Raw genomic sequence first — 21,426 nt, 5'->3', positions numbered from 1 at the left:
CTTATGTTATTTTATTAATTTATTATTTGTAAATGCAGTTGTTTTCCTGAGTAAAGACACAAGCTTGGGGAGCACTGTTCCAACCAATGATAAAACACCATCCAACCTTGACAAGTGGCAGCAGAGCACTGTAGAAGGTCTGCATTTGGATTTTCCCATTCATATTTGTGACCCTGGACCACAAATCCAGCCATTAGGGTCAATTTTATTTTAATTGAGATTTATACATCATCTGGAAGCTGAATAAATAAGCTTTCCATTGATGTTTGGTAAGATAGGACGATATTTAGCTGAGATACAACTATTTGAAAATCTGAAATCTGAGTTTGCAAAAAAAAAAAAAAAAAAAATATTGAGAAAATCGCATTTAAAATTGTCCAAATGAAGTTCTTAGTAATGAAAATTACTAATCAAAAATTAAGTTTAGATGTATTTACGGTAGGAAATTTACAAAATATCTGCATGAAACATCATGATCTTTACTTAATATCCCAATGATTTTTGGCATAAAAGAAAAAGCCACCATTTTGAAATATACCTGTGCTACTTATGACTGGTTTTGAAAGTGAAAGTGAAGTGACATTCAGCCAAGTATGGTGACCCATACTCAGAATTTGTGCTCTGCATTTAACCCATCCGAAATGCACACACACAGAGCAGTGAACACACACACACACACACACACACTGTGAACACACACCCAGAGCAGTGGGCAGCCATTTATGCTGTGGCACCCAGGGAGCAGTTGGGGGTTCGATGCCTTGCTCAAGGGCACCTAAGTTGTGGTATTGAAGGTGGAGAGAGAACTGTACATGCACTCCCCCCACCTACAATTCCTGCCAGCCCGGGACTCGAACTCACAACCTTTCGATTGGGAGTCCGACTCTATAACCATTAGGCCACGACTTCCCACTGTAGTCCAGGGTCACATATAGAAACATGAAGAAAGTTACTAACAAATGGGATATAAATGTAATATTCACTTTCATTTACATTTCTGTATTCCAAAGGTTTTTTTTCTTTCAGCAATACCATAGAAGAACTAGTCTGTGTTTCCCAAAGAACATTTCAGTGAACAGTTCTTAAAATAATTTTTTTCTTTTTGTAGCGTGAAGAACATTTTAATAATCTCAAGAACCTTTTACCTCTATAAAGAACCTTTTGTTCAATGGAAAGGTTCTATAGATGTTAAAGCTTCTTCATAGAATAATATATGACCTTTTTACTTTTAAGAGTATACTTCGGTCATGTGTAGTCAGTGTTCAGTATTATAGCATATACAGTAGATGTGTAAAAGGAATTTAATGTTTTTAAAGCATGATTGCCAAATTTTCTAAAAGTCACCACAGACATCACTGAAGCAAGACCGAAGAAGTGCAAAAGAAAACATGCTCAAATAAAGCCGTGTCCTCTGATAGGAATCCCCATGCAGAGTTTTGATTCAGTCACTGTAGACACTGATCTGGACACAGTGTGCTCAGAACCGGTTCGATAGCACCTGAAGTCTGCAATCAGCAACAGGACAAGTACAGGTGTGGGCAACATATTGACTTATGTGTGTCAAATGTCATGTGTGCTGAATGCATGTGTGATTTTATTGATGCTATAATCCTTTTTTATTTTGCATGCACGCTACAGGCACACGCTTCACAAAATATGCTGATCGAGTAAACTCTGACTAGGAAAACAGTGGCAAATATGGTGTTTTCTTTCTTTACATTCCTTGTAAACTTCAGCATTGGGGGTTATTTGAATTCACTCTTATACATATATTACACACTGAAATCGCATTTTTGTAATGTGCAATGATGCACCTAAATTACACTACTGTTTGGGTTTGGAAAAAAATTAATAATGATAATTATAGTCTTTCACGGTCACTAAGGCTGCATTTATTTGATCAAACATACAGTAAAAACAGTAACATTCTGAAATAGTACTACAGTTTAAAATAGCTATTTTCTATTTTTATATATACTGGAAAATGTGATTTATTTCTGTACTGGCAAAGCTGAATGTCAGAGTCACATGATCCTTCAGAAATCATTCTAATATGTTGATTTGGTGTTCAAGATACATTTCTAATTATTATCAAAGAAAATTTTAGACCCCAAACCTTTGAACAGTAGTGTATAAGTCACAGCAATGTTAAAAGTAGTATATATATATATATATATATATATATATATATTTTTTTTAGATAATTAATTGGTGCATAATATATGAACTTATCTTGTCTGTTCTTGTGTGTGCCACTATAGCCTTTCATCTGAGCAGAGTAAATTAATACTGTACAGAACAAACCAGCTCAATTCAAAACAACCTTCAATCCTTCAGGTACTTCTCAACAATTTAACTGGAGTTCAATTTAAGTCTGGAGACAGTCTTGACAGCTTGGATAATGTGTCCTGTGGTGGTGTTTATTCCATTCTGCTGTTTATGGGTGTATACTCAGAAATGCGACTTAAGCAGCCTGTGGGCGAAAACACTCATTACTGCCATGTTTGCGTAGTTTCATTGGAAGTTTTTATGTAGCTATATTATGTGCCCTCTATCTGGTCACTAAAGTTGCCTAATCTTTATAAGAAACAGTACAATATTTTCATAAGAAACATTATGCAAATATTTCCAATTAAAGCCATTCCTTGCTATTACTCTGTATGTGTTGTAGCTCTGATGATGAGAGAACCATTGAGGAGACGAGTAGTGAAGGTGCTGTGTCAAATCTTGAAAGAAGAAGGAGACATCTTGAAAGAAGAAGTTTATGCAAAAAGAATGATTCCCACAGAGGCCTCAATGCATTCTCTAAACAATTACTGTATTAATCAGTGTCAGTAGAGTTAATGAAGATTAATAATTGATCATGTACAATTATGTTTTTAACTGTTTTCAGAGCACAAAGAGAGATTGGAAGAAGAGCAGTGTACTGTAGATGGAGATCAACTCAGTACCTGCATTTACATGGACCCTTCTAATCCGATCGTAATAGGACTAGATGCACAATCAGAATAAAAATGTCACATGTAAACACGTCAATCGGATTGAATTGGCTCGATCTGACTAAAATTTAGATCGGATTGTAAGAGGTGGTTTATCCCTTTTGTAATCTGAGCGAGAGGACATGTAAACACTTGATCGGATTGAAAACCGAAACTGGAAAGTACTGCGCATGCTCAGTGACGTAGGAATAGCGTAATGACGTATGACGTGTGGAACGAGGCAGTTACGATCTTAACTACTCATGTGCCCTTAGCTCATGCTTGTTATAATACATAACTTTTATTCCGAATCCACTAAAGCATTGCGAAGATATAGCCTCATGTTAATTTTTGTGCAAATTTCATCAAATTCGTTATCAGGCTTTAAGAAAACAGCTTGATATATCAAAAAGCTTTTGATAACTTTTTGCCAGAATTATCTGAAGGTGATCTAAGGCAATTTTGGTAAAAATCGAACAATTCGGACGAGGATGAGTTCAAAAAGTAGATTTTTCGGTCAGTTCAAAATTGTGAAAAATTTTGACCCGTAGAAATGTGAATTTTGGTATATAATGATTTTTTGAAGTCATTACTGTACTGTTTGAGTACATGAATTACTCCGGGATATTTGTTTGTTTTAACTCAGAGGGAGTGTCAGCCAAATTTAAAAAGGTAACAGCTCAAGTCATTTGTGGATTAATGCGTATTGGAGACGCGAACCGTTTAAAACGATTCAGTTCGATTAGGTGAACTGGTTCAAAAAGATCCGGTTACATCGAATGATTCGTTCGTCACCCAGATATGACAAACTGCTTTGTTTTGAACTCTCTTACAACAGACACGGAAGAGAAGCAGTGTTGCCAAGTCTGCTTATTATAAGCGAATTTGGGCTTGTTTTTCTGTAAAGTCGCTTACAGATATTGGTAGTCGCGGGTCGCATTTTTTTGGGCTTGTTTCTAAAGTGTAGTTGCTTATTTGGGCTTGTTCCCAGCTTCATGATAAGTTATCAAGCAGATATTTTCTATATGTTATTTAAACGTTGTAGTTCTAGCCTGTTCTCTCTCTCCCTCCCCTTTCCCTCAGCAGAGTTTTTTTCACACCCACATCCTACTTCTTATTGGCTCTGACCCAGATGGCAACGAGTTACTAGCCAATCAGAGGCAGAGCAGGGCAATCTGTTTTTTTTTTCTGGTTAGGAAAACATCGTCAGTGAGTGACAAACTTTAAATAAATGCACGTGAGTTGCGACTGATGGTGACTGACTGGACTGTAGGAGAGTTTTTATTATGCAATAATTAATAAAGAATTTGTGAATTCAGGATGATTTATTTGTGTGTGCAAATTTTAATTATCAGATGTTTACTGTGTATATAATGTACTCGGTACATCAGTCTATATTTGATATCCCATCAGTTTTCTAATGTTAAATAATGTTAAAGGTTGGTTTAACTCCCTCTTGTAACGTGTGTGCAGTTTTAAGTTTACCAATCTGTCCACATGGATGTAAATTGACAATCTGTACCCACAGTTTAAAATCCGACCCCACGGATTGTAAAACCGTGCGCACAGTTTATTTATTTTTCTCATCCCGGAACCTAAGGGGGCTCCTTTGAAAAAGTTGCTTGTTTTGGGCTTGTTTTCACAGGCCTGGTTGCTTATTTGTCTCGCGAGATCTGGCAACACTGAAGAGAAGACAATGCTGGATAAAGACATAGTTTTTGCTATTTATGGACCAAAATGTATTTTCGATGCTTCTAAATATTCCAACCTACCCTCTGATGTCACATGGACTACTTTGAAGATGTTTTTATTACCTTTCTGGACATGGACAGTAGACTGTTCACACAGTTTCAATGGAGGGACTAAGAGCTCTCTGGCTAAATCTAAAATATCTTAAACTGTGTTCCGAAGATAAATGGAGGTCTTACTGGTTTGGAACGACATGAGGGTGAGTTATTAATGACATAATTATGATTTTTGGATGAACTATCCCTTTAAATGTTTAAATGTAAATTTGGTTTAAATACTGTTTAGCTTTAATTTTCATACCTGAGCTTAAACTTGTTTTATTTCACTTAGTTGCCAAGGCAACATTTAATTTCGTCCAACATTTGATATTTTATTTCAATTTCAAATTTCAGCTCTTATTAATAATTTGAATAAAAAAGAAAATGTATACCGCTACTTTTTTGTATTATTTATATATTATAGTTCTTTATAAATATTTTTAATGGTTGTTATAGATTTATATATATATATATATATATATATATATATATATATATATATATATATATATATTTGAATTGGCTTTTATTTTATTTCAGTTTACATTTTGAGTGTAATATTTTAACATTTATGTTTTACTTTATTTCAGTTAATCAAAATATTTGTATAAGTTTATTATTATTATATATATTTGTTTCTTTTTGCAGATTGCTCCAGCCCAGGACAGCTATTGGACAGAAGATCACTTACCAGCAAAGACCAACTCCATTTAACATTTACTTTCAGCATTAGAATTTGTTCATAAATTGTTAATTTTATAGGAAAATAATTATTAAAGGGATAGTTCACCCAAAAATTTTCAATAATTACTCGTCTCATTTTGTTCCAAACTCATAAAACCTTCGTTCATCTTTAGAACACAAACTAAGATATTTTTGATGAAATCTGAGAGCTTTCTGACCCTCCATAGACAGCAAGGGTACTACCACGATCATTGCCCAGGAAGGTAGTAAGGTCATTGTTAAAATAGTCCATGTGACATCAGTGGTTCAACCGTAATTTTATGAAGCTACGAGAATACTTTTTGTGCACAAGAAAAACAATTCTCTTCCATTTCATTCTCTGCTGCACATACATGAGAGTTACCACGATGCATATAAGGTCTTACGGGTTTGGAACAACATTAGGGTGAGTAATTAATGATAGAATTTTCATTTTTGTGTGAACTATCCCTTTAATACTACCTCTGCAAAGCTCATAAGCGGTGAACTTTGATATAAAATTTATAATTCTTGATCTTAGAATTGTGATTGAGATTACTGTGAAATAATGAACAGATGTAGTGTGTAGCAAACAGTATTTACAAATGGTAATTTAACTGTTAATTGTTTTATTATGTGTTTTTTTATGAATTATTATTGAAATTTGACAACATAACTCAAAGCAGACAATTCATGATTTTGTATGAATGTTTTTTTCTGCATAAAAAAAACAAGCAGAGAAGTATAATTCCAAACTGATTTTATTTAAAAACAAATCTGTCGGTGTGAGATATAGTCAATATTTAAAAATTTTTATATTTTGACATTTGGCAAAATCTATGAATTGCAAAAAGGTCAAACAAAATGCTTTTTGTTTAATGTTTAAACCACAGGCAAAATGAATTTGCAGCTTATTTTACTGTTGTTTAATAATTGCAGCCAGTGCTATTTGTTCTTCAGCTGAAAAACAGAACCAGGTTATATGAATAACTGAAATCAATAGGTTTCAATTTGTATACCCATGCATCTTTTTATAAAGATTAATGATGCTGTCTCTGTCTGTCCCGTTCAAGAGCACATGGTGACACTTCAAAAATCAAGCTCCCATTAATTTAATCAAATCCATCAATCGTCACTTTCCATAACTAAAGAATCTTTCAAAAAAAAAAAAAACATGGACAGTACACTGAAATACTACTAACTGCCTAAAGAAAAACCTACAATATTTTGCATTGTTAACCTGTAATGTGTTTGAATATTCACAGCTTTCAACAGCAAATGGAGTGGATGTGAAATTGCAACTGCACATTCAACCAATGTACCACTGACCCATTTACATTTATGCATATGCCAGACGCTTTTATGCAAAGCAACTTACAGTGCATTCAGGCTATACATTTTTGTCATGTGTGTTCTCTGGTAATTGAACCCACAACCTTTTGCACTGCTAACGCAATGCTCTACCACTGAGCCACAGGAATATTTAGTCTAGTGCACATATGGTCCCACCTACAAAAGCAGCAGGTTAAAACAAATCTCATATGAGCATTTATGAATTGCTCATTCTCTCCCCTTATGGTAATTCCTTGTTTGCACTGATAAAGTTCAAAGCTTTTTTTCACACGCAGGATGCTAAGGGTTTTGGTAAAGATTTCCTTCTATAACTCCATGTCTTCCTCTCCAGAGTTGAGGAGCGCAGGGCTGCCGAAAAGCAGGCTGAAAGTCTGCTCACTGGGTGCTGTGAACTGGGGTTGGGGTGGGGGGCTGCTGATAGGTGGCACTGGGGTGGGAGTCTGTCTGCTCACTGCCAACTGCTTGCGCTGCTGTTTCTGTAAAGAGTGCTTCAGCCTCTGGGTGAGAGGGTCCTCTGGGGGGCGCCACAACACCAATTCCATACAGGAGCAGCTCCTGCAGAGGTGAGAGAAGAAGACCGTGCTAAGCTAGATTTCTTTACTGTCTATGATTTCTTTACAATGAGCTCAATTTGGCGTCGAGAAGATTTTTCAAGTTTTTAATGTTTTTGAAAAAGTCTCATATAGGCTGCATTTGCATGATCAAAAATACAGTATAACAATCATGTGAAATATCATTATTATTATTATTATAAAATACGTTTTCTATTGATATAGCTGTGATTTACTTTTTTTTTTTCACATGATCCATTAGAAATCATTCTAATAAAATGATTTGCTGCTCAAACATTTCAGGACGCCAGGATGAAAATAAGATACGTACAATGACTGCGCTACTGTTTGGGGTAGAATGTCACCAATCCCCCGCTGTAGCCCCTCTCTTAAGCTGTCGGACATCACCAGTACTGGTCTGCGCTGAGCTGGTTCCACATCAAGTTCTTCTTCATCACTATCATCCTCCAAAGTTATCCTGTACCAAACACACACAATACATCAGGAAGACTGCCTATAAAAAATTACCTTTTTTAAAAGGTAGCATAACATCAGATTGAGCTTTCAGACATCTCATTTCTGAACAATGACTATACAAACACAAGCAGAGATACACCCCCAGTTTCACAGACCAGGCTTAAAACCTAGTTCCAGACTAAAATGCACGTCTGGGCTGTTTTAACTGAAAGAAACTCGCACTGACTGATCTTTAAAATATGTCATTGCCATTGTTTTGTCTCAAGATGCACAACGGTAGTGTTATTTCTAAGGCATGTTTATAAAATATACTTAAAGGTCCTAATTGAACTATGGATTTGGATTTTTTGAACTAATCCTGGCTTAACCTAAACCCTGTCTGTGAAACCAGGCCACAATGATTGAAATTAAATTAATGGCATCTTCATTTCTGTCTCACCGGTCTTCTATCTCCTGCAGTCTCTTCTGAGTGGTCTCTACCTCCATGCTTGAGCCTTCTGTGGGAACTCTGGGTAGTGGAGACGGAGTGGATCTAAAGGGCAGACACATTTCTTCTGTCCCGGTTTCAGTATGCAGTTGAACCTGGCTGGTCTCAGAAGGGGAAGAGGCGATACTCTCCACAGACCATCTTTGGCTCACTTTAGGACTTGAATACCCATCTGCTCCTTCCTCTCCCATCAGCTTTTGCCGTTTAGGACTGCAGCTTCTGTAGAAGGAAAAGGGTCATGAAAAAGCCACTGCAGCATAGAGCAAATCTCATAAGTGGAAATAGTTTACTCACTCATCGTCTGTCCTTCTCCTCTGTTTCCTCATGCATCTTCTATCCCAGCTTTTAAGATAAAAATGCACAGACAACTAAGATGAGCAGTCTTCATTTTATAGGATAAATGGGGACTGTGTAAAAGCACAAAACCATAATACTTACGTATTTGTCATATATCCGCCTGTCAGATGACTGAAGTCTCGGATTGTGGCCAAATCAGGGTTACTAAAAGGAGCGAGGGGGGAGAATGTGATGAACTCCAGCTCGCTGCTTCCAGACCTGGTGCTCTGCATCATCCTCCAGCCGAAGATGGGCTGAAAACATCCAGATTAAACAGCAACTATTCGCACTGCGTGACTGCAGAAGTAGTAAAATCTGGAAAACAGACAAATGAATAAATCAATGGCTTGAGACGTTCAGTACAACATGACTTGAGTATTAATACTAAGGCAAACTCAAAGATTTTATCTTTACCTTCAAAAAAGATTTGTACATAAATGATAAATACCTAAATAGTGAATGGCTATTGTTTTAAGTAGGACGAAACTTTCATTTACAGGTGTGAGTTGGAGTTCTAGATGTAATAAGATAACTGGTCTCTAATTCATTCCGAACTTGGTAATTTCATATTTTCCTCCCCAGTAGGCCATTACATTGTAACGCTCTGATTTTCTTTTTAATTTGATTGTAATTATATTTAATAATTCTCCATTTAGAAATATGTTGTTTCTCTGGATAAGAATAACTCGAATAGATCGCTGGCTGCAGTTTGAAACATCCTCCAGTCATACGCCCCACAACATGCACAACAAAACACAGTCTGTTCTTCCATTACGAACACAAACACTTACCTTTCAAACGCCACCACAAAAGCGGAAAGCCAAATTTGCTTGAAATGTGGAAACCTGTCTCAAGACAACTGGCATGAGAAGTTGCAAGAGCCTAGATTTTAAGACGCTTTTCTAGAACAGTGTGAAAGTGAACTGGGCTTCAAGGGATTTGTAGTTCGTTGGTTTTGTAGTTCTTTAACCGGAAGTGCGCTATAATAACCGTAAACAAACCAACAAACTCACGTTTGGGAAGAAAGAGGCGAAATGTTCTTGTTGTGAAACATTAACCAAAACAATAAATATATAAAGTGAAAAGAAAACAATTCAGAACAGATTTAGATTGAGAGCACAGGTCGATAATAAGTTACAAAAAATTACAAACTCTGTAGATGAGTAACTAACTCCGCCTCTACTGCCATAATGTGTTATTAGACAGTTAGCTCATTTTTAACTGGATTCAACAGGATACCTAACTTGGTCTTAAAATGGTAAGAACCACTACCACTTTCTAAGCACATTGACTGAATTTGCGTTAGTATGATACAGAATGTTTAAGCTCAAAACTCATCAGAAGTTAGAAATTAGTTAACTGCTAGCAATAAATAAAAATAATAAAAAAATATGCTGTTTTAATAACAAATTTCACCTTTTTTCTGTATTGTCATTGTCAGATTACTCTTGTCATTGTGAGTGCACTGCTACTAACGCTGGCTGCTGGAAAACCTTGTGGTAAGATTCAGTGCACCATTTAGTTTTTCTTTTCTTTCTGTTTTTCCCCCTTTTTTATTTTTTTTTTATTTATGTGATTTTGATTTGTAGTCTTCATTTGGTCATGTGGTGGGGAAATGACAGAAATCCCGTCATTGCTGTAGAAATAGGGCAAGCGTAAGGTGCAATACCTTTACTGTAAAATTACTGTAACAGTTACCAGTACTATAGTACAAATTATGTACATAAAAGGTTCTTTGGTATATACAAAGATACTGAATCATTACCATATTTAGATATTATTCAGTTATTTTAAATGAAAGATTGCCACACAAATACGATATGTCCAAAAAACTTTTTGGTGTCATTTATTTATTTATTTTTATTGCAGGTTTAGATGTTTTTCAAAATGTTTTTATTTATTTTTTATAGTTTATCATCTTTAATGGATTTTTTTTATCCTGTGTATAGTCTACAATTATAAAGTCTATAAATTATTTCTGTGTATATAATAATAATGTATGTACTACGTTGTAACCAATTCATGTAATGCACTATTCTGTAGTCCAATTACTCTACCATATTAATAACATTCTGCATATTCTTACTGAGTAATTTCTGTTTGTCCTGTCAGCAGAAGTTCTGCTCAGAATCATTTCTCTCTGTTCTTTGCCCTCTCTTTTGTGACTGTGACAATTCTAAGACAAAGTGTGTTTTATGGGTTGAATGAGTAGGTGGAAAAAGGTCGCTGTGACCTGTATTGCTGAGACAGCAGTGAACATAATAAACCAACTATACAGTGGCACTTTAAAAGAATAAACAGTGGTCAATGAGAACAGTGATGCAACATTTATGACAGTCTGCATTTAATTTCATATTCTGTTTTCTTGCTATCATCTTTCAGCTTCAGATCATGAGGCTCTTCTCTTCTCCTTCAATAAACAGCTGCTGCAGTCAGTGGACACGCAAGAGACTCTACCCAATCCCAGTGTGCACATCGCCCTGCGGCTCTCTACACACCATAATCTAGCTAAAGAGAGTGAACATCTCAACCGCATAAAGGCAGAGTTTCATGATGGTATTGAGAAGTATGGAACACATTTAACACCTTTCTCATTAAACTTTAAAACAGCTGTAAATTACTTCAGGAACGACTGTCACTGTAGTGGAAAAAAATCCAACCTGCTCTGGTTCTGTGGTCATTTATTCTAGAATATTGTTCTATTTCAACTGATTTTGGTTCTGCTTGTATTATTACTAGCTTATATATCTGCTTGCAGATCTCTCAGAAATAATGAGTTAGTGGTTGGCCATCTAGCTCTGTACATCTTGGCTTTAAAGTCTTCCTGTCATGATCTGGAGAGTGTACATCTCACTCATAATGAGATGAAGGAGTCTCTCCTCATTCACCTCAAGAAAGAGATGGAGGAAGAAAAACAGAACATTGCATGTAAGGGGACATTTTTTTTTAATAGGGTCCGGAAGATTTTTTTAATGTCTCTTATGCTTACCAACAAGACTGCATTTATTTGATTAAAAATACAGTCAATATGTGATATGATCAATGTTGGAAACAGTTGTGCTGCTTAATAAATATATATTTTTCTGAAAACTAGTAAATTTTTACACGAAGTTCAAAATAACAGCATTGATTTGAAATAGGAATCTTTTGTCAAACTCATTTTACTGTTTCCTTGCTGAATAAAAGTGTTATTTAATATCTGTATCTACAGGTATATATGTCATGCATGCATTTTTTTGTACTGTACTTTTTTAATTGTAATATTGTTTTCTGCAGTCAGTCACCGTCCAAAGACCAACTACTACCAGTACTCTCTGGGCATTCTGGCTCTGTGTGTGAGCGGTGTTAGAGTCAGCACACATGTCAGCCAAAAACTCATTCATGCTGTGGAACACAGACAGTTAAAACACGGCGAGTCATTATGTGTCGGTGAGCTTAAATCAACTCTTTTTTTGTTTTCATTATTGGTTTAAAGAAATGGATCACTGTAAATCCAAACCCATATGACTTACTTTATTCAGTGTTACACAAAACATTTCAAGTAATTACAATGAATGGAAACTAAAGCCTTCATACTTCAAAAAGGCTGCAAAGTACCATCAAAGTACAAAAAATTTCAGATTTTTCAGACATTTAAGTGTAATGTCCAGCACAGTTGTGTCTTTCATTTGTATTAAATTTAAGGAAGTTCATTTGTCCTGAGGTCACTAACCAGTATGACTTCCTCCTTCACCCTTCAGACTCACATGCAGTGGCGGGCATGGCCCTGCAGTGTCTAAAAGACGAGGGAATTGCTGTTAAAGATAATGCAGAGCTAGACAGGGCTCTTGCCACCATTAAGCAGAGGCTTCTTGACTCTAAGAGAGATGATGGTCACATGGAAAATGAGTTCAGTACGGGATTGGCGGTGCAGGTAAGAATAAAGATATTTGGTTAAATAAAAAAGCCTTATCTGAGTGACATGTTCTCAATGTTCTCTGTCTTACAGGCCTTGATAGCTATGGGCAGTCAGATGGAGGAATGTGGCTCTGCTATGGAGGCTTTAAGGGCAGATCTTAAGAAAGGAACATACCATAACCCTATGGCCATCTCTCAAGTCCTCCCTGCTCTACACCAACGTACTTACCTTCATCTGAAGAGCCAAGAATGCCGCAATGAGAATGGTTTGTACAACCTGCATGCAAGCTCAATTAAGTATTGTCAGCAGAATTGGATTTGCAGTCCTAGGTTATTATTTTCAATGTTATATATTATATGCAAAATAGTATATGGTAAGCAGCAAACTAAGTTTTAGTATTTTTTTGTTTCTAACTTTCCATTTTGATTTTCCATGTGCTCCATGATATCCCTGCTTTAGACACTCTGACTCTTGATGCGGATTCCCCTGCTGAAGTCCTCCTAAGTCACAGGCAAGTGTCACTCCAGGTGGAGGTTATTAGATCAAGCGGTGCATCGTCTGTGTTTTCCATTCATGTACCCAGGGGCTCCTCGCTTTTTGAAGCCCTCAACCTTCTCCAAGACAAACAAACTGGTTTCACGTGAGTTTTGATTTCTCAGGATGCTTTATTTGTACTATATTGTCAAAAATTGTTGTTTGCTTTTCTACTGTATTTATTTTGTTTACTTTTATTTACTGTATTTTACTGTTTTTTTTATTAATTTTGATTAAGAACAACCCTTTTGCCCCATGTATCACAGCTTTAACACAGAGGACAGCTTGTGGGGAGCATTCCTCAGTGTGGTCAATGAAGAACGAGCACGTCAGACTGATCGTAGATACTGGCATATATCCTCAGACGGCACTTCTTTAACACAGGGTGAGAGAATTCTACGCTAAATAGGTGTAACAGTGCAATTGTCTATAAAAATTTATTGCATGGTATCTTATGGACTGTTTTTTTATCATCTTGGTCTGTCCTATATTAATAACTGTGCTTTTTCTCTTCAGGTATCAAAGACTATAAGATTGATTTAGCTCAAAAAATCACCATTAAGAACACTGGATATTGATTCCCCTGCTGGATGCAAGAGAAGAGATGAATGGGATGACGCCTTAATATGTTTATGAATTCTATGGATATAATTGTGTTTCATTTCATTTCTAACTTTGAAGGTTGCCTCACTGCTTGTTGCCTCAGTTTGCCTAAATGTTTTAAGGTTCATGAAAGCAAGAATCGTAACATATTAACATTGTTTGTATTTTACCTTAGAGATTTAATACACATATATCATTTGAAATCTAACATTTATTTTTGTGTGATTCTGCAGCTGCTACGAATTTAGATAAACAAATATAAAATAAATATAACCAATATTTTTTAAATGTGCGGCTTCATTAACACACCATGTAGATAAAATGTTCACTGTAGCACATGGTTGCATGCGGTTGCACCACAGTAATGGAGATGGGTGAAAACAATGACAAAGCACTGAACATATTTTCCCTAACGAACTAGTCTAGTAGCCAACTAGGTGAACCCGGAAATGTTGAGTACACCAAAGTTTTATTGCAGAAATGTGAAGTATAGGTCCCCAGCATACAGAAACTACCGGATGCTAATTTGCATATGTTGAGTAATTTGCATAATTAGAATAATTAGCATTATTAGCTTAATCGTCCATTTTGACCACATATTTTGCACTGAATGGCCAATTTCTACAATATGTGAGTGGTTTTAGAGGTTTTAGAGGATGCTGATTTCATATAGAGAGGCTGAATCCCCTCCTGACACTTTTGAAGATTCAAAATTGCTTTTTGGATAAACAATGAACCTTTGTTCTGCTGAATGTTATGCATTTCTGGATGAAAAAGCAATGCGGGTATGAAGCCCCATGACATGAAGCCCCATGACATAACTTGGATCCTGCAACTGTATGATACATATTAATGGGGTAGCTCTTTAAGACACCCAATGAGATGACATCACCTAAGCCCATCACCATGTGTGATCAACGAACTATGTACAAATATACACTATATACATGCCATACATGACAGGCACTGCAAGTCGCTAGGGCAACGGCCGAATGGTAGAAGGGCTGCCCAGGTTAGTCCGCAAGTCGCAAGATCCAACGGGGACCCAATTAAAACTTCGCCAGACACAAGAGTTAAAACTGAGTCTGGGCAACCCGGGTCAGGCCACCAGACGCAAGGCTAACCAAGAGGGCTTCACCTCCACACCACGCCAAACATGTAAATATTCAGTATATACATACCATACAAGACAGGCCCCGCAAGTCGCTAGGGCCATGCCAGAATGGCAGAAGGGATGTCCAGGTTGGTCCGCAAGTCGCAAGATCCAACGAGGACCCCGTTAAAACTCCGCCAAACGCAAGAGTTAAAACTGAATCTGGGCAACCCGGGTCAACCCGCATGGCTAACCAAGAGGGCCTCACCTCCGCACCACACAAATCACACACTGGCTACCACCTTCAGGCAAACTGGTATGCCTCACAATTAATTAACAGAAGGCAGCATCATCATCTTCACTATCCTCTTTTGTTCTGTCATCATCTTCTCCAGACCCTTCATCCCTCTCTTTGTGTTCTTGGTGTTGTGTAAGTATGTTGCAGCATATACCATCATTGCCTTTGCAGGAACAATAACTGGTACAGGCCAGACCTGCAGCTGCACAGCTGCACTTTGCTGATGTGCAAGGTTTCAACCCGGCTTTGCAACCACAGCTGACAACATCTAACAAAGCAGGAGGAGCAACTGGACTTGAATCCTGGGTGGGCATAATCAGTTCCTCTCCTTCCTTTAGACCCATCTTCTTGTCCCATCCAAACAAGGTGATATCCACAGCCGGTGGATCAGGCTGGTCTGCTGCTTTCCATAGCAGCACCTGTAGGTGGGCACGTCTTCCATGAAGGTGCATATTGCGCTCTGTAGGAGGTAGTGCCTTCAGTGCTGGGGGCCTTTTGCGCTTTCGGTAAATTTCATACCAGGCTCCATCCAAGGTTAAAGAGTTCCTCTGATTGTACAGAGCCAGAAAGAAAACCCTTGTTGCTTTTGTGATCTGTAAATCTGTGGCTTCTGCCTCTCCAATACAGTGGAGAAGCTTACCAGGTACGACTCTCATGGCCTTGAGTGCAGACACCTTCCCCTTCCCGACAGGATATGAGGTGGTATCACATCCCGAAAGAGCATGCATGGCCAGAATGGAACCACATTGGTCACCCAGATTCTCTGCAGTTGCATTTATGCTGAGAACAGTGCCATTCCATTTTTCCATCTGTAGGTTAGTTGCGATACCAGCCTTCCAACACCAATAAACCATAAGCACAAAGACATCTGTGTCATCACTGAGAATGTGAACAGTTGAAGCCCCATGTCTGACAGCATCTAACATGTAAGATATAAGTGATATATCGGCCTCATCATGAGTGTCAATGCTGTCAGCTTTACTGACCATCATGATCTTACTTCCTACATTGAAAGTACACAGGATTTCGCTCAACCTTTGTTTGTTGTGCTTGTTTTTCAAGACTTTGTCTCGACTAGGTAGAGGTGTAGTCAATGAGAGCTTGTACTCTGTGGAGCTCTCTCCTGCTCTTCTATGTCTCTCATGGTCCTTGGCAGACACCTGCAAATATCTGTCAAAGATGACAAAAGTTTGGGTGTCGTAACAATTAAGCCGACGTCCCATGCTGGCTGCAAGATCTGCCACTGTCCCAGATGATGGCCAAACTACGTGATAAATGAGCTGGGATGCATCCACAATGACAACATTTGGATGCTGGGGATTGCAGACTGGAATTCCGAGCTGCTGGACAAGCACTGACTTTTTGTCCTTTCGGAGGCATCCATTGTCATCAATGATAGACAAGGGGACTGGGCTAAGCTCATATTTGAAGAGAGAAGAGAGCTCCATTTTTCTCTAGCCTCCCACCACCAACAGTCGAGCAAATAATGACTCAAGGTCACAAACAACCTTCCCACTGACCTTTATTCCCTTTTTCTGGAACTTCATAGTCACTACCTTGTTAGAGATGACACCCATCTCTAACAAAGTAGTGACTATGAAGTTCCATGAAATGCCCCCGGAAGTGATGAAGAAAACTTTTCACACATAGCCTGGCCACTCTTCAGCGCATCTTGCACATTCACTTTTTCATCAGCCACCTGTCCATTTATGATGTGGTAGAGCAAAGTGCTCTCTGTCATGAGTGGATTTGTGTTTTCCCACAGCATCCTCACAATTTTAGAGCGGTCCTCAGCTTCCAACTCCCGTCGTGCTTCACCCTCCTCTTTGTGTCTGTTGGACACAGTCTTCTCTGATGCTACTGTATCACTGTACATATCATCCAATGACTGAGAGAGATGTGAACATATGCCAAATGATTGGATCCAAACTGCAACCTGCTCAGGATTGGTTGAAATACCCTTCATGCCCCCTGCTCCCTTCCCTTGCCTGATGTATGTCTGCTCCCCAAACATATCAGCACTCACTGCAGGTGCACCATCTCAATGGCGCCACACATGACTTCCGGCAAGAAGGTCATCTTTTGCAATGGAAGGAAGGTGCTGCATTTCACGTAAATGCCAAGTGATCCATCTAGCATAGTGGTGATGACCAGCAGCAAAAAAATAGGGAAGCATCTCTTCAAGGCAGTGTTGTTGCAGCAGCCAGTCACCCTCCCTCTCTGCTTGCAGAATCTATGTGCAATTAAGGTTGGAGTGATAAAGCAATCCACCCATAATTGGCCTGTTGGGTGCTGTCTTGCCTTTTCCAGCAATTCCAGTATCTGCTGATGACTTTTTTCTCCCTCCTTTAAGAATTCATGAAGAAGAGCATACATAACCATATGGAAGGCTCGCATGGCTTTTGGCCAGGCCTTTCCATTGAAGATAGATGCCAGGCCGCCAAATGATGCACCTACCAGCTCCTCAAGGCCTGTTGAATTCATCAGCTCCCTAATTGAGCCAATGAATGACATCAGGGTGTGCATCATTCCAGGGCTGAGCACCACTGATGCCTATCTCTGTGGGTCACCCCATTTGATCTGGCAAGCAATCTTGTACAGCTGCATGTCAAATGTTATATGACTGTAGCTCATGCCAAGCCACTTGAGTGATGTGTCCAGGTATGTAATGGTACGGAGCACTGTATCAGGATGAGCAGGAGGTGAGTCGAGCAATGGTCCAAAGACACTTATAGTCTTCATTTTAGACACACCTTCATCACTGTGACGATCTTGCACAATGTTGTAGGCCGACCAGTCCAGGGGAAGAGGAGTAGAATGGAGCTGACAGAGCCAAGCAGCATTCCTCCTCTGTGCTCTAGAAACCCTCTCTTGGATGCTCTCTTGGACAGTAGCTGTTCTTGGCATTTCTTTCAGAGCGGGTGGAGTCAGCTTCTTAGGGCCTGTATAATGTTCAATGGCAAGACTGCTGTTAGCTACCGGACGGAATTTTTGTCAGACGGGGTACTTTTAGCGATCTAATCCCACCGTCTGGAGTCGCCACTCCAGGGAACAGGATCCCTGCAGGATTTGAGTGGCCATGGCATTTGTTGTGCGGCAACCATTGGGTGTGAAGACTACAAGATCAAAATTATCACCCCGACTGTGAATAGGGCCAATGCACCTCTCCAGTCCTAATACCTGCAGGTACTTATCTGCATCATCTGAGGCATATTTGACAGCTGACTTCCGGAACCGGAGGACCTCATCATATCTTACAACAAGACCATGCTCATTTAGGTTCCGAACCAGTTCTGAACTACCATACTTATGATGAAGTTTTACAGCTAGCCCCAAAGTTGTCTGATTCCAGCTTTTACTGATGTGCTGCTGGATGCATTGAGCAAGTGTGAGTGCTGGATTGGTCACCTTTTCTTCCCTGGACACAAGACTGGAGACAAGTCTTAGGAGAGTTGGACTTGTATCTTGAATGACCCTTTCATGCGTAAAGCTGCCAAGGTCGTATTCACGAGGCAATGGAATATTCTGGACCTCTGCCCGCACCTTTCTGACAACCTTGTTGACATCATCATCGTCGTCATTGAAGAGGCCAGTTTGTCCTACTAATTTGAGTGATTTACCTATGTACTGCCTAAAGCCAACAATCGTCTGGCATCCTTCAACTCTCAGTACAATAACGGCATCACCATAATAATCACATAGGTTGGCTAGCATTTGCTTCAGGCAAAAATTCCCAGAATTAGCTACAAAAACATCATGTAACTCGGAGACAGTCCAAGTCACTGACTTGTTTGCACTCATGTGGTCTACGACCGAAGCTAGGCAGCTGTCAACTGGTTTACTAGCAGTTGCACTTGAGTCAATAGGTACCTTCCTGAAACACTTGGAGTGATACTGAGCATCAGCTGCAGGTAGGTCCATGATGCCATTCACCCGTAGCTTCACAACTTCTGCCCAATCATCCTGCCGTTCATCACATTTAGACAAAATCACATCTTTCAAGGATGGAAGGCCTGACCTATCTAAAGTCTGACATTTTTTTACTGGATTCCACCTGTTAGGATTTTTAGAGTCTTTTTCTTCACAAATAAGACCACAGAACAAGCACTGTTTTGAATACTCAAAGGCAGAGAGTTGAGAACGAATGATTCACTTTCCGGGCTGACTCTGAAATGAGTCTGACTTGCGTTTGCTCACATTTCTAGAACGAGAAGTATAAGAGCTGTAGCAAGATTTGTGACATAGCACAGAAGCTGATGAAGCACCATCAGTAGCAATAATGTTTGATAAAGTCTCATGTATGGCTGTGTCTCCAAGCTCTTATTTAGCAGAGTAGCAATTCCTTTGGACCCAGATATTTTAAAGTCGCTATCTTTGCCACTGCATGGTGCAAACAGACACTTCTTTCCCGACATTTCGACCTAATCAAACGTCTCTCTTTGTTTTGAAAGTACTTAACCCTAGATCCAAATGGTTAAATTAATACTCCACAACAACTTGAGAAAGCAGCAATAACACTGAATGTCAACTGTTTTTAATCCTTTCTGATCAAATCACAAGAAGTCTGAATTTTTAAAAAAGAAGAATACAAAAATTTTAAATTATGGTAACTAATTTTAGAACACCAGATTAACCCACAAAATTGATCTGAATAGAAATTCACAATGTACTGAACAATACTGTCATTATAACTCTGTCCACCTTTTATCTTAATGTGAAAACATAAGTAATTTCAACATTAAAATGTCAATATTAAATCCCTTGACTGATTTTTGTACGAATATTAAGGCGATATAAGAATATAAAAATATTTGCAAGGTGAATTTGCTCCCTTGCTTTACAACATACTTATTATAACTACAACAGCTTATTTGCATAAAAACATGACTGGAACTCAAGAAATGTAAACAAATTGAGGTCATCAACATTCACATCAAAGAGCAAGAGTCCTTGTGATTCTGAAATGTGAGAATATTGTTTACCATGAAAATAGCCTAAAATTTTGTCCGAAATTAATAAAAAATTTGTCTAAATTTATCCAAATTTGTTATAGAATTACCATTTTGAAGTCTGAAAAAGCCAGAAATGAAATCAGCAGCCTCTAAAACCTCTAAAACCACTCACATATTGTAGAAATTGGCCATACAGTGCAAAACATGTGGCCAAAATGGACGATTAAGCTAATAATGCTAATTATGCTAATTATCCAAATTGCTCAACATATGCAAATTAGCATCCGGCAGTTTCTGTATGCTGGGGACCCATAATTCACATTTCTGCAATAAAACTTTGGTGTACTCAACATTTCCGGGTTCATAATGGAGCTCTATGGGCTGGCTCAGAGCCGTTGAAAATCATATTTAACGGCTCTGGGCTGGCTACTAGACTAAACCATTATGTGCTCCAGCTGAGAGGAATGTGTCGCAAAAAAGTTCGTTTTGTGTATAGCTGTGAAATTGCTTTGCTATTTCAACCTTCAATTTTCTGGCCTTACTGACAGAATGTGAAATCAGCCTACAGAAGCAAATTAACTTTTTAGGTAACGTTAACTCTTACGCAACACCTGTGTTGTGCATGATTTCTAATGAAAATAAATTAAATAAACCGCATAGAGTTTTTGTTTTACTGTCCAACATCTGTATGCGATATGTGTCATATTACATTCTCTAGATCTTTATGAGCCTTGGCTTTTCAGCCAAACTTTTATTTTGAAATGAAATCTCCGCGAGTGTAGCTAACCTTACCGCGACGTTCTTCACAAATACACTGAGCAACATTTCAATGATTTCAATATTCATAAGCTGTAGAGGATTTAGCATGAGTACACTGCACAGCAAGTCACAAATTTAAGATGTGGAACTTTGGATCCAAGCACTCAGTTGGTCTAGTATAGACGACAATACCACTGTGAGTACAACAGCATCAAAAATCTGAGAGAAATCGGTTGGATATACAGTTAACGAGTCAGTTCCTCGTTAGCAGGCTAACGTTAGTGTGAAACGTTACAAGCAGCTGTCAAAAATCTGACTAGACAGCAATCCACAATAGTACGTTATTTTTTGTACAATTTGCGTTTTTAAAAAGCTATTTTGAAAAAATCCTTTGCACTATAAATATCACAGTCCTTTCTGTTATGGTAGAAATCGTTGTTTAAGTTTTGTCTCAAACTTAGCGAGCTGCTTATGGTGTGCCAAAATGTTGTCTAGGTATGTTAGGCAGCTTACTAGGTTTTGAGACACCACCTTAGGCAGCACTGCAAACGTGAGTTACTGCAGTGCTCTGCAGCATATCAATCCATGAAAGAGGCTTGTTATATGTCATTTATATGT

The 21,426-nt window shown here is 38.3% G+C and overlaps 2 protein-coding genes and 1 long non-coding RNA gene across 3 annotated transcripts; 2 read left to right on the top strand and 1 right to left on the bottom strand.

Moving 5' to 3' along the window:
• The first annotated feature begins 49 nt into the window (after positions 1-49).
• On the top strand, positions 50-6,337 carry LOC132141404 (uncharacterized). Its single transcript, XR_009433895.1, has 2 exons — positions 50-137; positions 5,414-6,337. It is a non-coding gene; the product is annotated as an uncharacterized LOC132141404 (long non-coding RNA).
• Positions 6,338-6,503: 166 nt separating this feature from the next.
• LOC132141402 (coiled-coil domain-containing protein 117-like) lies at positions 6,504-9,598 on the bottom strand. The gene is made up of 6 exons (XM_059550872.1): positions 9,463-9,598; positions 8,774-8,986; positions 8,630-8,677; positions 8,288-8,554; positions 7,703-7,849; positions 6,504-7,375 (listed from the first exon to the last, which is right to left on the bottom strand). The coding sequence occupies exons 2-6, from the start codon at positions 8,905-8,907 to the stop codon at positions 7,126-7,128; spliced, it is 846 nt and encodes a 281-aa protein (XP_059406855.1). The 5' UTR covers positions 8,908-8,986; positions 9,463-9,598; the 3' UTR covers positions 6,504-7,125.
• A 73-nt stretch (positions 9,599-9,671) lies between these two features.
• On the top strand, positions 9,672-13,994 carry LOC132141401 (transcobalamin-2-like). The gene is made up of 10 exons (XM_059550871.1): positions 9,672-9,929; positions 10,113-10,170; positions 11,054-11,237; positions 11,430-11,599; positions 11,948-12,100; positions 12,412-12,584; positions 12,660-12,834; positions 13,029-13,209; positions 13,370-13,488; positions 13,620-13,994. Exons 1-10 carry the CDS (start codon positions 9,927-9,929, stop codon positions 13,679-13,681), a joined length of 1,278 nt encoding a protein of 425 aa, XP_059406854.1. The 5' UTR covers positions 9,672-9,926; the 3' UTR covers positions 13,682-13,994.
• Positions 13,995-21,426: the final 7,432 nt, after the last annotated feature.

The sequence above is a fragment of the Carassius carassius genome, chromosome 5 (assembly GCF_963082965.1).
Source record: "Carassius carassius chromosome 5, fCarCar2.1, whole genome shotgun sequence".
Lineage (NCBI taxonomy): Eukaryota > Metazoa > Chordata > Actinopteri > Cypriniformes > Cyprinidae > Carassius > Carassius carassius.
Note: the sequence above shows the minus strand (reverse complement) of the source record. Positions and strands in the feature narration are given on the sequence as shown.